General features: G+C 38.5%; 1 protein-coding gene across 9 annotated transcripts in view; it reads right to left on the bottom strand.

The window, feature by feature from the left end:
• The window catches only part of KIAA1549 (KIAA1549 ortholog), a 142,659-nt gene that overhangs the window by 52,461 nt on the left and 74,869 nt on the right, over nt 1-15,329 (bottom strand). For all 9 annotated transcript variants that reach the window (XR_012053578.1, XR_012053577.1, XR_012053579.1 and 6 more), the window contains exons 4-7: nt 10,752-10,929; nt 9,092-9,219; nt 7,457-7,640; nt 984-1,043 (exon numbers count right to left, since the gene is read on the bottom strand). Coding sequence is in view for 6 of the 9 variants with exons in the window: in XM_030263234.4 (XP_030119094.4) it covers nt 984-1,043; nt 7,457-7,640; nt 9,092-9,219; nt 10,752-10,929 (550 nt within the window). In the remaining 3 variants the exon portion in view is untranslated. The remainder of the gene's footprint in view (nt 1-983; nt 1,044-7,456; nt 7,641-9,091; nt 9,220-10,751; nt 10,930-15,329) is intronic.

The raw sequence follows: 15,329 nt of genomic DNA, 5'->3' as shown, positions 1-15,329 counted from the left end.
ACCTAAGGCTGAGCATGAGAGGGAGCAGGTGTAGCCAAAAAAGCCAAATCAGTCTCTAAGGAAGAATGCCACTGCAATGAGACTCACACATTGTGAGGAGCTTCCCTCACATTAGTGAGCGTTATCTGAAATTCTAAACCTTTCTTCTCTGAAACAAACCATGTGGACTTCAGAAATTGAGGAGCAATTTGGTTTTCTGCTTAAAGAGTAAAGTGGTGACTGGTGAGAAGAGACAGGGAAACACGGAAAAAAGAGCAAGTCTATACCGCAGATGAACGAGAGGTGATAAAAGTTGTAGGAAGACAAGAGTGTATCTAGTGGGGCACCTGCACCCTAAGAACAAGTTTGGTAGGCAAAGCCTCCTCACCAGTCAGGCTTAAAAGCAGCAGGTAAGACCTACTGCAGGCAGGCAACCTCAACAGCCTTTGAGCACCTAAACGTGACAACTCAAGCACATTTGTAAATTACAGAATAAAACATTCAGAAGATTTTGGTGGGAGGGATCTTCTGTGAATGAATCAGAAGAGATCAATGAAATGTGATGAAACTCTTTCATGTACTCAGAATTCATCTATTTTCACTCTTTTATTCTGGGCTTGTTTTGGTCAAAAGTGTCACACAAATAAAATTTTAATTTTCACTTAAAATAGATCCCTAAAAATCAATGTGGCGTATTGACAACATGCAGAGTAGATACTTTATTCCTGACAGTCTGAGCTGTTTCACTAAGAACGAACAGCCTTATAAGACAAAAGTGCTTTGTGTGCATTATCAAGGAATTTCAGTAATTAATTCTAGACCAGGGATTTATATTTCCCAGATATTCCAGGTCACTGGGCCTTTGGTTTCAGAATTTATTCAGCTCAGACATGTTATTACCTCATAAAAATGCAGCACCCCTAAGCTATCGATATTTATGCAGGCTAGTTATCCCCAGTACCAAACTAATCACGCTTGTACTTACTCACAGAGACCATACGTACCTGTCCTCACCCAGGAAGATTTCATCAACTGGGACACATTAAGCTTAGGATAATGAAAGGCTGAAGGAAAAACAGAATGGAGGAAAAACATCCATAAGAACAGCATTCTAAACAACATACACAAAACCAGAAGGCACTACATAATTTATACTGTCAGCAAGCATCTTATTTACACAGATGCATTTCTGCTCCTGAGGCAATGCAGACACAATGGCAAGGGAAGTGCTCCCAATGTACACTGCTGAGTTTGTCTCTAACAAAAAGAAGCTAACTGAAACAGTCAGATTTATTACATAGAAGACTCCAAGCTGCTGCACCGAGGTCATGGCTCCCAGGAATTTAAAAACTCACTGTCTGAGTTGTGACTCTTACTGAGCTAGCTGCAGGATCAGACTCCTGCTCAAAGGGCAGTGAGGCAACTTGTGAGTGTCTCAGGATGAAAATAAGACCTTTTCTGAGGCAGTAACTGCAAGGAAACAATAAATGTAAAGCAGTGAACTAAACACATATGATCTGTGTTCCAGACTTGTGCAGGGGAAAGCATTTAAAAAAACACCATCTTGATTTTTTTTTTTCTTTTACAAAACCCACAAATAACTGCATGTAGAAACACTGCTCTAGATAAACCTCATGGCTTTTCTCCTTGGCTTGGTGGCTCCAAACTTTCTTAATTTCTCAATTTTTTTTTAAAAAAGCTCTGCTCCAGAGGGAAATCCTTGCCCCAGTAAGGAAAACAGTCTATTTCTACTAACTTCAGTATAGACAAGATTTTTCCCAAGGTTTCCACTGGAGAGCAGTAAAGACATGTTGGGAAAGAAGTGAGGATGGGGGCTGGGCCAACAGTTTCCTCAAGGGAAGTCTTAAGCTTCACTATGGCAATAAGGAAAAGGAATGGTCTTAACTTTCTCAAAATATTTAATCCAGATGCAGTTTGCTAAGCATTATACAAAGGTTAATTTTTAAACCATTTCATGAACAGAAAGAATGCAGCACATAATAATTAAATGACCTGGCCCATGCTGGATCAATTTAGTATAAAGATGTCTACAGTTGTGGAATAGTTTGCCACTACTCCACATTTCAGGGAAGTAGAAAATTAAAGTTTTTCGAATTTAATGATGCAAGAATTTGTAGACAAACTGTTCTCTGTCAGTGTACCACGAATCTGATTATTTTACCCCTTAAAAAGCCAAGGAACTTTTTGTTTAAGGTAAAAGCAAAAGAATCATTAGTTACATTTTACTTTTTATTTTCATAGATTTATAATTAACTTCTATTGGAATAAAAAAAAAAAGAAAATTTGGTTATTCCAGCTTTATTTTAATAATAGCACCAACTAGCTTCAAGATGACCACCTGGCTGGTACTCTGTGACTTACTATTCAGAAGGGTGTTAGAACATGGTCCCTTTTTTTCTGAACAGGAAACACTGGCTCTCTATGCAAATGATTACCATGTACTAAATTTCCAAAACTCTGACAAGCAAAAAGCACCTCAGAGTCCATTGAAACACACCCATTTATTTTTGGCATCCTGAAACTCAATTCCTCTGATTGTAGCTTTTAGATTGAAATTTGATTTACTCTAGTCATGCAATTGTTTACTTCAATTTAGAAATGGAAGCTGAACCAAAAAAAGCATAAACTAAACTGAAAAGTGATTCTGTTGTTTTCCAGTGCATGGAAAGAGCATGATAAGGAAATCAAAAACCTTCCAGTGATCATAATGCTTCAAACTCCTAGCAATTTTGAGTTTTTTCTTCTTTAACCCAAAATCATGTTTTGCTTCAATACTTACTGTGCTCTTCACACTTTTTCTAATTAGTACTTGAAAATTATTTAATTCATGCAAATTGCTAGGTGACTATTCACTTAAACTTTCCACAGAATTAATGCAACTTAAAAATAAATCAACTTGAGTAGAAAATCTTGACATTGAAAAGGAAGATGTGCTGTGATCATTGCCAACTACGGCTAGGTTCTAAAACCTGACAAAGAATGCTGAAAATTGTCAAAAGTCAGCAAATCCAGGTTCTAATTCTTATACCACAGGTCAATCAAGTGTCTCACTGACACTCAGACCTTGAGCTCATCTGGAGTGTCAGCACTGCAGTAAGATCAAATTTGCAAGATTTCTAATGTCCTCTGGAACTAACAATTATAAACAGCACTGACTGATTGTTATTCTGAGGGGGAAGCTGGACAGACAAAATGCAATTATTAGCTAGATTGCAGCTGGTCTGCTAATGACTCTGGATGCATTAATGAAGTAGATGCTGGCATCATTAGAAGATCCTAACAGGCAGCCCTGGAGCACCATACTGTGTAACAGCATCGATTTGGTGCTGAATGAAAAGGGAAAGGGTCACCTGCTCATCCAGAAACTTACTGACAGCAGTCTAAAGCACACCACTCAGGCAGCATGGCCATTGCCAGATGTTCTAAGGATCTCTGACTCTCTCCTACAGATGTGTGGGACCATGCAGGATAGAACTGGTATCATGCAGATCGTTCTTATTTCTGATAAATGGAAAACAGCAGTAGAAAGCATGGAGGGAATGCAACATTTGAAATGAGAAGGCATTAAATGAAAAATAAGATTCCATGCAGATACTTGGGTATGGGCAATAGCAACGCACTGTGTCTGTTTAAAATCTGATGCAAAATCCTCCCAGAAAAAAATCACCAGATATTTGTACAGTCCTTAGACCATATCATACAATTTTATATTTATCCTATTGGCTTTGCAACATCACCAAGACAGCCAAAACAGATGACATGCATCAAAGCCCTACTTAGCACTGAAAAAATAGCAAGTCCCAAGGCAACTCTCTCTACTTAAAGTCCCAATAAAAACAAAGAGCTTTATTCAGGGTAAATTCATGAAGGCAAATATTGCCGTCTACTCCACAGCTAGCCTTTACCTGTGTCCTCCAAGAAATCTGCTAGCCATAAAGAGATACCAAATATATAATGTCCTGTTATTTTTAATGAACTAGCACCCAAATCCTGTGATTAGTCTTGGTTTTCTTTCTGGTGACATGGAGGTCATGATTATCTGACCCAGTTACACTCTGAAACATGAACTGTAAAGTGGACAATGAAAAATAAGCATGGGAAAGGCGTAAACTGGACATCTGAATAGAAACATGTTGCTCAAGTCACTTAGAAGTCTTGTGAGGAAAGAAGAAAGTCTGGAACTTTCCAGGTTTTGCCATTTTCACAATCCTATTCCTGCAAAGAATAATCCACATCTGCCAAACAATTTTCACTCCTGATCCTGACTCTATTTGACTGGGAAAAAAAGTGACAAAGAATTCCTGGTGTTAACGATGTACTGCACAGGGACAAACCACACAGTTAAAACTATAAACAGGACATATTATTTATGTGAATAAAAAACATGAGAGGACAGTGTGTGAAAGGCAATGCAAAGTGAACAAGTGGCAAGGAGCAAATACAGTCTTTGGAACAAGGCTTGTATTTGGGACATTGGTGTCAAGGTCTCACTTAACAACGCTGAGATGCACAAGCAGATTTTCTTGGGTATGATCAACTTCAACCCCCAAAGTTGGGGGTTCAGTCCTGGCACTCAGCTCACCCACAAACAGTTTCTTCAGATGCAATTTCAAAACTTACAAGATCATGCACAGAATCCTTAAAAGAAAAAGTCACCACCAAGAGTACTAATTGTTAGCATGCCTGATAAACTAAGGCACAAATGGCACAGAACAGTATGGCAAGGAACATTTCATATTTACATATGAACAGTAACATATATAGATGGTTTACATGTAAATATCCAACATTCCTAGAAAAATGTCACACTGAAAGCAGAGGTTTGCATATTAACTGGCACAGACCAAAGCAGCTATATCAATCTAAGGTGTTGTAATGCTTTCCATGCTACAGTTTCTCTGTAGAGCAAGGCAAAGCATGAATACAGAGTTCAGGGCCTAGAAAACAAAAACATTTAGGTATCTCCTTGCTAAAGTAGCTTTGAGGATCTGGCTGTTGGTCACCCTCAACAGTCTGTATAGTAAGATGTTTGAGGAAGGATTTGCCCAATGCTGCTGAGCCTTTGGACAGATTTTTGGGTCTGAATCTGAAGATTTAAAACCCTCAGGCTCAAAATTCCGTCACAGTAGCAATGTGAAAAACTGCAGGAACAGCTAAAAATAACTGGCTGCGGTTGTCTCACTGATAAAAGAGTCTGAACTACATTCATAATTTCTGTGCTTGCTGACAGAAGGACCCACAGCTCTAGTAATCTGAGAAACTATGTTCCTGCTTTGCCAACTTGCCAAATAGCACCAGAGCTGGTATTCCAGAACAGTGCCTATAAAAGCACTAGTGAGACTAAACTAGACCAGTTCAAAGTCAAATGTGCTGTCCTGCAATGGGCTCAATCTCTAGCAAATATGAGTTCCTCTAACAGCAAGTAAGTCAAATGCTGACAAGATGTTTCTTAATTTAGGGAACCTTATCTACCAAATCCTCATGTTTTCTACATTGCAATCTTTGGGAAGATCTCATAGTTCCTAAAAATCTCATTCTACTTTATTTGGTTTTGTAATTGACATGTGAGTGACCACAGGGCTCCACTGGCACTGGCATCATCCCCACTGACCAGGCACTGTACAAATGCAGGTAACAAACACAGGGACAGCTCCTGACACAAGCTTTAAAATAATTTCAAATTTCCTAATTACCATCAGGAAAAGAAAATAGAATCATAGAATTGTTTGGTTTGGAAGGGACCTTGGAGATCATCTAGTTCCAAGCCCAAGGAGAACCATGTACATTCATGTTTAACAGAGATGTCTTCCCCCTATGACCAGACTCTCAGGCTACACCAGCCTTGGTAGAAATTCTGTTATCACTTAATTGCACTGTAGCTCCATTGCATGATCCCAAAGATGGACTCTCAGCAAGGGGAAACCTGCAAATGCACTACAAATATAATTTCAGAATATGTGGACAAAACTAAAAGCTGTAAGAGCCGATGTAGTACATCACAGGCAAAAAAGTGTCCTGTAACACCAAAAATATTACCAGAAACTAAAAGCTACCTAAACTCAAGTGCAAATGCATAAAAGAGAGGACACAGAGTAAAGAGAGGTGTCTTTTCAAGCAATCAAGGCAAGAGCAACATTTTACTTGCATCCAGTGAGCAATAAAGACCATAGCCCACAATGTGAGATGTTCTGTGGCTTCCGAGATAAAAAGAAATGCTAGTCATCTATGGACAGGGATTCTCAAGACTTGGTCCTGGCACCACTAAAAGTAGACCTACCACTGCATAGAGCTCACACTCTATGTGAGACCAAATGAGAACAGAAATTCTTAATGGAAATGAGTTAACAACCTCATACATTTTTAAATTGATTATGGGAGTAGAAGGATCAAAAATGCTGAAAAAGTTAAATAAAAACCTTCATAAAATTATTATGTTTAGAGTGCTTCCAGTACTAAATGGGGAAGCATCCTATGCAATCATCTTACCTAGATCGAAAGCTGCTAAGGAGAGCAACTTTTCTGTTGACAGTGACTCTCTTTACAGTATTTTCACGGACACACACAGCTGCATAATGAACACCAGCTACTATTAGACCTGATTTTTCATGAAATCTTTAACTATATTGCAAAACTCACTGTGTCAGATGTTATACATCTCTACAGCTCACATAAGCAATGCCGAAAATTAAAAAGCACAGTGAGACAGGAGAAATGGGGAATTAATGGACTAAGTCAATGACACCCACCAGCAGGAAAAGGCAAGTACTCCCATGATCTTGCTCATGTTCCTGAGTCATCTGAAAAATCTAACCAAACATAAGTTGTCAAGGCCAAGTGTCAAGTAAGCTCTGTTATGCACACAGTTCCCATTAATCTACATTTAGGAAGATGGTGTTCTGAAAAAAAAGACTTGCCATGCAAACGTACATAAAAATTGAGAAAGGTAATACTTTAAAACATAACAGACTGCACAGACAAATCAATTCAGACTATATGGGCAAATATCAGCTTATGTAGCCAGTGTCCCAGGAGTTTCTAGAAGTCAGAGACACAGTCAAGAGAAGCACAACGCTGAAAACAGCGAACCTTCCTGAGAATTAGCAAAGGCCTCTCTAGACATAAGCACAGAGACATACCTTGGACTACACTTCACAGCAAAATACTGATCTAAGTGATTTTCTTATTTTTAGATCTGGACTAAGACCAATGAACTGATGAAGCCAGGTTAAGCACAACTGACCTAGCAAAAAAGGAAAGTATAATGACAAAAACAGCAAGATGCTGTTAACACCAAAATGTGAGCACAAAGAGGCACAGATTTGCCCTGCAGAACTCATGATACAAGTTAGGTACTTGAAGCTGCATTATCACTTATGCATGAAATTGTTTTAAAATTGTAGAGAGGGAAGATACTGGACAAAAGTATTTTGAGTTTTGGACAACAGCAAATACTCACGTTCAGCAATCTGCTGCACAGGAAAGCCCAGATAGAAGCTGAATTCCACCACAGACAAGTTTCTGAGCTGCTCACTGACTTCAGACCCATTTAGAAAACCGTACCTATCCCGGATGGCAAAAACAATGCTCACAGGGCCCTGTCGAAACGGCACCCCAGGCCTGCTTAGAGTTATATTCAGGATCTGAAAAGACAGTATTGAAGCAGGGTCAGCAAAATAAAATCACTGTCATTTCCATCCCTTCCATTTCCATCCCTTCCTTGACAGACTTCTCTTTCCCCTCTTATATGAAGAGGGGGGTAATTCACATCAAGACAGAAGAACATCTGGAACATCTGCTCCAGATTGGTTCAGCCAGCTGAGTCTCAGAAGAGGCAAAGTTACGTGTGAATTCCTCTTCAAAGAGTTATCCTTTAAGGTCAATCATAATCCAGAATGATCTCACAGCTACAGCCCAGAAAATGATGAGAAAAAAACACCTAGCAAGACATTTATAGCTGGATTTATTTTGCTGACTAAGTCTTAGATAAATGCCAAACTGCATGGAACAGAAGAAAGGGGTTGATTACGGCAAAAAAAAAGTTCTGAAAAATTATGTTCTTTTTGTTAAAAATTTCCTGCACTGTGCACACCCACACCCATCACTGGTTCGAAGCCTTTTTGTGGCACCAATATACACAGCAACTGTATTCATGTAGACAAACCTATTCCAAAAAAAAGAGAAATATTTAAAATAAGTTGGCTAAGCTGATAGTCCAAGAAATTTTTTTCTATGTTCTGTCTACAGTCTATGCAGTGACACTGTTTAAAGTTCTGAGCACTTTTGTATATGTACTACATAGTATTTTAGGTACTCTAAAATTTATGTCATTTTTCTTCTTGAATTTATTTTAGGGTACCACAAATGGGTATTTATGGTGTCAGTTAAACAAAATAATAAAATTTTTACTGAGTTTGGTATTACAACAAAGTTAGAGTAAATTTAAGAATTCAATCAGAAGGGGGAGTTGATATCATTAAATTGAATTACTGACTTTACAGGGAGCTCTAAGCCCTGCTGTGTGATTCAGAGCTCTGCACATGTGCAATACCTTTCATATGTGAAGTTCCAGTAGCAGCTGTCACAGACATCATATACTGTAAGTATTTCTAGACCTTAGAAGCAACTTGCATTTTTGTCCATGTGATGGCAGGGTCATGTAACTCCTATATTCTCTAACAGGGTCTCCAGCATGGCAATGAGACCTGAAATCTTTCTTCCAACAAAAAATGTTTAACCACACCTCAGTCCTTTATAGTAAACTATGATGGGAATGACTCTAGTAACAGTTGGAACAGTTTTTATTTGAGAAATTATTAACTCTATCATATTCAAAAATGTTTTTGAATATAAATCATCACACTTTGGTTCATTTTTTCAAAAAGCTTGTAAAAGCTTGTAACATGTGGTGCCATATTATTTTGTAGGGGGAAAAACCCAACTGACTTCATGACAAAGCCTCATAGTTCTCCATGACCTAGACTGCAAGTGACAGCCAGTGAACACCTAACTCATTTTATTGTCTGGATGAAACAGAGACAAGCAAAGGTGAGGGGGGAAAAGGGACAGACACAAAACATGATAATCCTCTCACCTGCACAGTGAAGTTGTAGAACTCCTGGTGTTTGTTCACCTCCAGGAATGCCATTGTCAGCCCTCTCTCAATGCGCTGGCTAAAGGTGCAGAATCCAATATCCACGTTTCGAGGTACAAACTGAAGCACTGAAAGCAAAGGGTAGTTATTCCTACAGAAATGTACTTCCAAAAGAGAGAACAAAATAACAGAATTCTCAGGGCTATCATTTGCTTCTTTCATGAAGCTCAGGACACATTCAGTGAAACACCAGATGAAAATATATTGAAAATACATTAAAAATACATTTTGTGTCGCTGCAGTAAATTCTCTACTCACTAATACTGGTTGCAGCAGTAATTAGATCTCTGAAAGATACTAGTAACAAAATACTCACTGTTTCCCTTGTATACTAAAAGACCTTCACTATGTACTTGTGGCTAACTTCACCTCACCTGACTACTGAATTGGCCACACTGAAATCCTGAGTACCCAGCCTATCCATGAGAATCTTCAGGAAAAAAAAAAAAAAAAATCAACAAATATCTCTTTCTTGTAGCCTGAAATACAGAATTTACTTTGTCTAAAATACTACATATTGGATCCACTAATGCACATTAGTATTGGTCTAACTTTCAAAACACTTAGTAAGCTACTGTTATATTTAGATACAGGCATCTTTAAGTTCAAAAGAGAGAAAGAAAGAGCACAAGATAGAAAGAGTGAATGTAGAGGAACGTGATCAGGCACACAGACCTTAACTACATGCACATCTGTGGATTTCCAAATATAGTCTTACCCAAATAAATGCTACAGTTAACTTACAGATCCTAACAGCAACGTTATATAAGGTTCAAACCCAAAAAATACACCTCCTGTCTATCTACATAACCACATTAAGCAGTGGAAAAAGGCATCACACCTGCACAGTTGAAGTGATGTCTTGCCATACAGTTATTAACACAGCATAAACAACACACAAAGCGTATCTGAACAAAAGTACCATGTTGACATTTATTAACTCTGCTTGTATGCTCAGTCCCTATCACTACCTCATTACACAACCAACCAACCAGGCAAGCAGTTTTATCATGCAAACAGGGCCCAAAGAAGATTGTAAATGACAACACTCTACTCTCAAAATCTATTACATGGGTACTATTTTGCTTTAGATTATTAGCAGTCAAACTTTGCATGAACTGCTGCAATACAGCAGCCATGGAAAGCTAAATACTACATAAGCAATCCTCCTGCTCATGTTATATACAAGCAATCAATCCTCCTGCTCATCAATTCTCCTACATCAAAACAACACCACCAAAGGGCAGCTTTTAACATAAATTTAATCTGAAATTGACACAATCATTACAAAGTAGCTGCACTGTGATTTTATGAATAAATGTTTCATGGGTTTTTTTCTCTTCTCACCTTTAGAAGCAAGAGAAAGAGCACAGCTATTTTGCAGTGTACCAAAAACAAATCCTGAAAAAACCACAAAGTGATGAGGTTAACTGTTTACAATTTACCACCTCCTTGCCACAGACATGTAAATTATGTCATTAATAGAAAGAATTAAGATTCTCAGTAGAACAGAGGGCTTTGACTTGACCTTGCATCGCAGGTGAAGAAGTGTGAATCAACAGGGAGCTACCTTTTCCCCTCTGTGTCAGGAGGAACTCACCTGTCTGAACCTGGAATCTGTTGTCTGGCACAGTGAAAGAAGGATGCAGTGAGAGGATGATAGGGGCCGCCCCATGAAGAAGACTGCTGTTCACAAGCACATTTATGACAGCTATTGCCGTGTAAACAAAGGGACCAGATGTCACCAAGAAAGCAAATTTGGGGGAAATTTTATAAACCTACAAGAAAAGAAAAAAAAAATCAGAAATTAAGAAAACTCAAAAAGCCAGTGTTAAATTTGGCAACATTTTAGACCTACAGAGTCTCATGCAGTTCAAAGCCACCTCATGAAGGGGCAGGAAAATTCTTTCTCTATTTTTTCAGAGCAGCAGAAGCAAAACACAAGTGCTGTGCCTTGCAGTCTCTGCTCCAGTGCATCAGAGGCAACTCCCCTGCCAGGTGCACCTACTGGAATCTCTTCAGTACAACACACCAATCTCACCACTTCTTGATTTATCACATTCCCACATATTAACACCCCCCCTTGCCTACATTCCCCTGGTGTACATAACATTTCCCATACAAAATTCCTGTTTACTTACTGAACTGCTTGCATAGCTTCTGCATTTCAGTCATACACCACATAGTGAATACATCCTATACCATATACATGTGACACACAAGGAGGAAAATACACACAACCAAGGTTCTTTAGATATAATTTTCACACTCAAGAAAACTTTCTTTTAGGAAACACTTCTATCTGCTTGTTTCAACACAGTTACCACATTACAATTCTCCTCTTCTAAATAATGTCCTGACTTTGAGTCTTCTTAAAAACCCTGAGGAGCCTTAGACATCATGTAAAAGAAATGAGATTGCAAGTTAAATATAAACCTTGAACCATGCAGACACTCTTATCCACCATTTCTCAGCCACCTAAGTAAGAACAAAATGAAGGGTTTTATTTATTTAAACATATTGCAGTGTCTTCCCTCTCTCAACATTAAGAACACCTATTTCCCCACCATTATTTTCTTCCTTCTTGGTTTACTCCCCCAGTTTGCTTTATTTGTCTGTGGCAGTCACACTTCAAAAGTATTTTGGGATATCCAACATGATGGCCTCACAGATAAATAATGTAAACCAGAGACCCAAAGTTTCTGATAAATGTGGACCTCTTCACTGAAGGGATGCTAGTACCTTGCAGATGCCATGCTGGTGAAGACGGATGTGTTAGATAACTTCAGCTCCATGAACAGTCTTACAGACTTAAATTGCGACCCACATATTCCTTACTTGTGTAAAGCGATGGCAACTGCTGTTGAGATGAGACAGCAAGCAGCTCTTTTGTGTCTTCTAAAATGCCTGCATTTCAGAGAGCTCATCTTCACCAGAAGAAACTACCTCAGCAGCAGAAGGAAATGAGAAAAATAATCTATGCTGCTCATTAAGCCTTTCTTCTTTCTTAGCCCACAAATATATGCAACATCCAACTTTTATTTTAAATGGATTTAGATCCATAAAACTCAAATTTATTTGATATGAATAATGTGCACAGCTCTTTTCAGTTCCTCTTATCTGAAATTTTATTCTTTTATCTCATGATGAAATAATCTCTGCAGCTTCAGTTTGTCAAACAGAAACAGCAGTTAAAATGGGTAACACATGCCAAAAGAAAGTTGCCCATTACTTGCAAATGAGACTACTTGAAAGGCAAGAAAAAGAGGAATTAGAATTACAAATCTCAGTGACAATTTGCTGGTGATTTCTGAAGCAATATATGCTGAGAAAAAAAGACCTCCTGCAGCCAGCATATACTTATATACCGGAGCTGGGTATTTCAGACCTCCGTAACCAACTCAGCTGCCTCCATCTCTGACTGGTTGCACTGCACCACAGACAACCAGGAAAGCAGCCTTGGAATTAACTTTTTCAGCTCAACAGCTAACACTGGTTCCCTTCTGTACTTCAATGCATCAGAAAAGCAACAGCAACTCCAGAATGGACATCCAAAATAAAAATCCACTTTTAACAGTAATTTTGAGGTAGGCAGATTAGAACCACTACAAGTCAAAACAACAGCTGTTTCTGCTTGAGATATTGCAGGGTTGTCTACAATTAGCTCTCTTCAGCCTAATCCATATGATAGAAATAACAGACCCATGACAGCATGATGCTATCTACAAGATAACTCACAGGGAAGAATACAAAGTTATCTAGGAGAGACGAGCACAGCTCATGACTCTGGAATCATGATTCATGGATGAGAATAGCTGCATAGCTCTAATGGTTCACAGACCCACCCATCCATCCAACTCTCTCTTGGGAGTTTCACCTCAACTGCCAGGACAGCTAGATGCTAACAAATTAGGTGGCTGAACCATCGCATTTCAGTGTTGCTCTTAAAGTACACAAGCATGGATTTCTTATATTAAAATGTACAAATATTTTAACACCTTGGGCCAGAAAAGCACACAAAATTCCATGAGCAGTCTGGAGCCACCTCCACCACAAAAGCAGAAACCTTTAGCAGAAGCAGAGAACCCTCACAACACCTAGAGTTAAACTATCCCTGCTCCAAAGTGCAAGGACTAATCCAACTCTGCTGTTCCCAGGACACAACCTATCCATTCCAAGCTACCCTCACAGGAGAGAGCACATCCACTACAGAAAGTAGTAGTGTACTAGAGGCCAGAGGAGTATTCAGGAAAACCATGACTGTATCTTATTGTCTGCTAAAATACTTGATCAGATGTACCTTTGCCACAACCTACTCCATGCCTACACTTCACTGTATTATGCTGTGTAAACATCTGGCAGAAAGCATCAACAACTGATTTTCTCACCACCACCTTATTAAGAAACCTATAAAAAGCCTGCAGAGGTGTTTAACTTCCTGAAGATGCAAAGGCTCACAGGTCTTAAAAATACAATAAAGCTTCTGCTTCTACACACGTTAGGATCCTGAGGCAACAGTTCTCACTGGTTTTACACCCCTCTACGGTGCCAACCACAACTTCAGCAGTGGTGAAGCAGCAATGAAGCCAGCAAGCCCACAAGGTGGCATCTTTCAAAGAAGCATTTACCTGGCAATGACCTGAACTCCACACTCTGGAGGCAGAGTTCACCGATTTGGGATTATAGGAACCAGTATGTTAAGGACACACCACCAAACCCACATTAAATACAAAAACCAAGTGGCTAAGGTAAAAATGCTCAAATGCATGACAAAATTTCCAAGCACAAAGGAGGCTGGCAAAAACCCTTTTCCTGTTGGCATGAACTTAATGGCACCAGGGGTCCTGGCAGTGAGTCACTGCCAACACTATTTTATTTCACACCCCAGTGCAAGTCAAGTCAAGAGAACACTGTCTAACAGATCCTACCCAAGTGTCATAAGCTTTACGTTACAGAGCACTGACTAAAATTACTCTTACTCAGACAGTGGGGTCTTATTCTTTTGCAGTTGCAATATGTTGAGACCAACTAGAAAAAAAAATTGAAATTTATTCTCACTTTGTTGTAAGGATTTTTCTAGAGAAAAAAGTAACAGAAGTGTTTTTCATTTGGCAGGATTCTGCCTCCTCTTTTTTCCACTTCAGCAACTCACAATGTTTGAAACAATAAAGTAGCAGAGACCAAAGTTTCAACTAAAAAAGTTGAAGGCAAAAAATGCTTTAATCCTCCTTTCACTGCTAAACTTGCTTCTTATTTAAAGTGAGCAGCAGTTATAGCCATCACTGCCATTGATTTTATTTTTAAAGCATACATTACTACGAAATTAAATTTAACTGGACTGTCTCCTGATTTACTGTACATTACATCACAGTGAGGGAACATCTGTGAGCTGTAATAAGAGACACAGTAAAAAAGCAGCTTAGAGAAGTGCGCTGCTTTACTGTAACTTGCAAACACACACATGGTTTATAGATACTTTCAACCAACAAAAGTCAGGTCTGTTTGATTAATTAAATTTAGCAAGATGGAGAAATTCTGTTTAAAATACTGCATTACATCACCACTCAACATACTGCTGCTATAGACAGCTCTTTTTCAAACCAACAGTTCTGTTAGTATTCCATAGTTAGAGGTGAAAACATATTTGCTAGTGATTATTTTTAGTGCAAAACCCATATGATAGCAGCATTCTAGAATAAGCAAAACTGATTCAGCAAAGATGTCTTTCCTTTAGATAAAAAAGATTTTCCAAAGGATGAAGCTAGACTAGCTGCATTATTTATAAAAACAGTTACTTCTGAGAAACCTTAGGACTTCTTAGAAGCTTTCTCCTATTGAGAGCTTTACAAGGCAATAGCAGGCATGAAAGGCAGGAATTTAAAGGGAAAAATATAAAGTGAGATATCAAATGTTTGTTCCAATTAACCTTCAAATATTAGCTAACGGATTTTCTCCTACTGCTGTTAACAGTGAGAATGTAAGTGCTTCCATATTAATGAGATATGTAAGGTCACTGAAAATTAAGTGTGTTTCTATCATTATGAACATCTGACTTCTTTTTGACTATTCCAGTTTGCACAAACTGAAGGTATAACTTACAAACCAGAATAAAAATCTCTTATATATATTAAAAAAAAAATAAAAATCTAAGTAGCTCACTAGCAGGTGTTGCTAAAAG

Source organism: Taeniopygia guttata, chromosome 1A (assembly GCF_048771995.1).
Source record: "Taeniopygia guttata chromosome 1A, bTaeGut7.mat, whole genome shotgun sequence".
NCBI lineage: Eukaryota > Metazoa > Chordata > Aves > Passeriformes > Estrildidae > Taeniopygia > Taeniopygia guttata.
The sequence above is the reverse complement of the archived record's forward strand: the minus strand, read 5'-3'. Positions and strand labels throughout refer to the sequence as shown.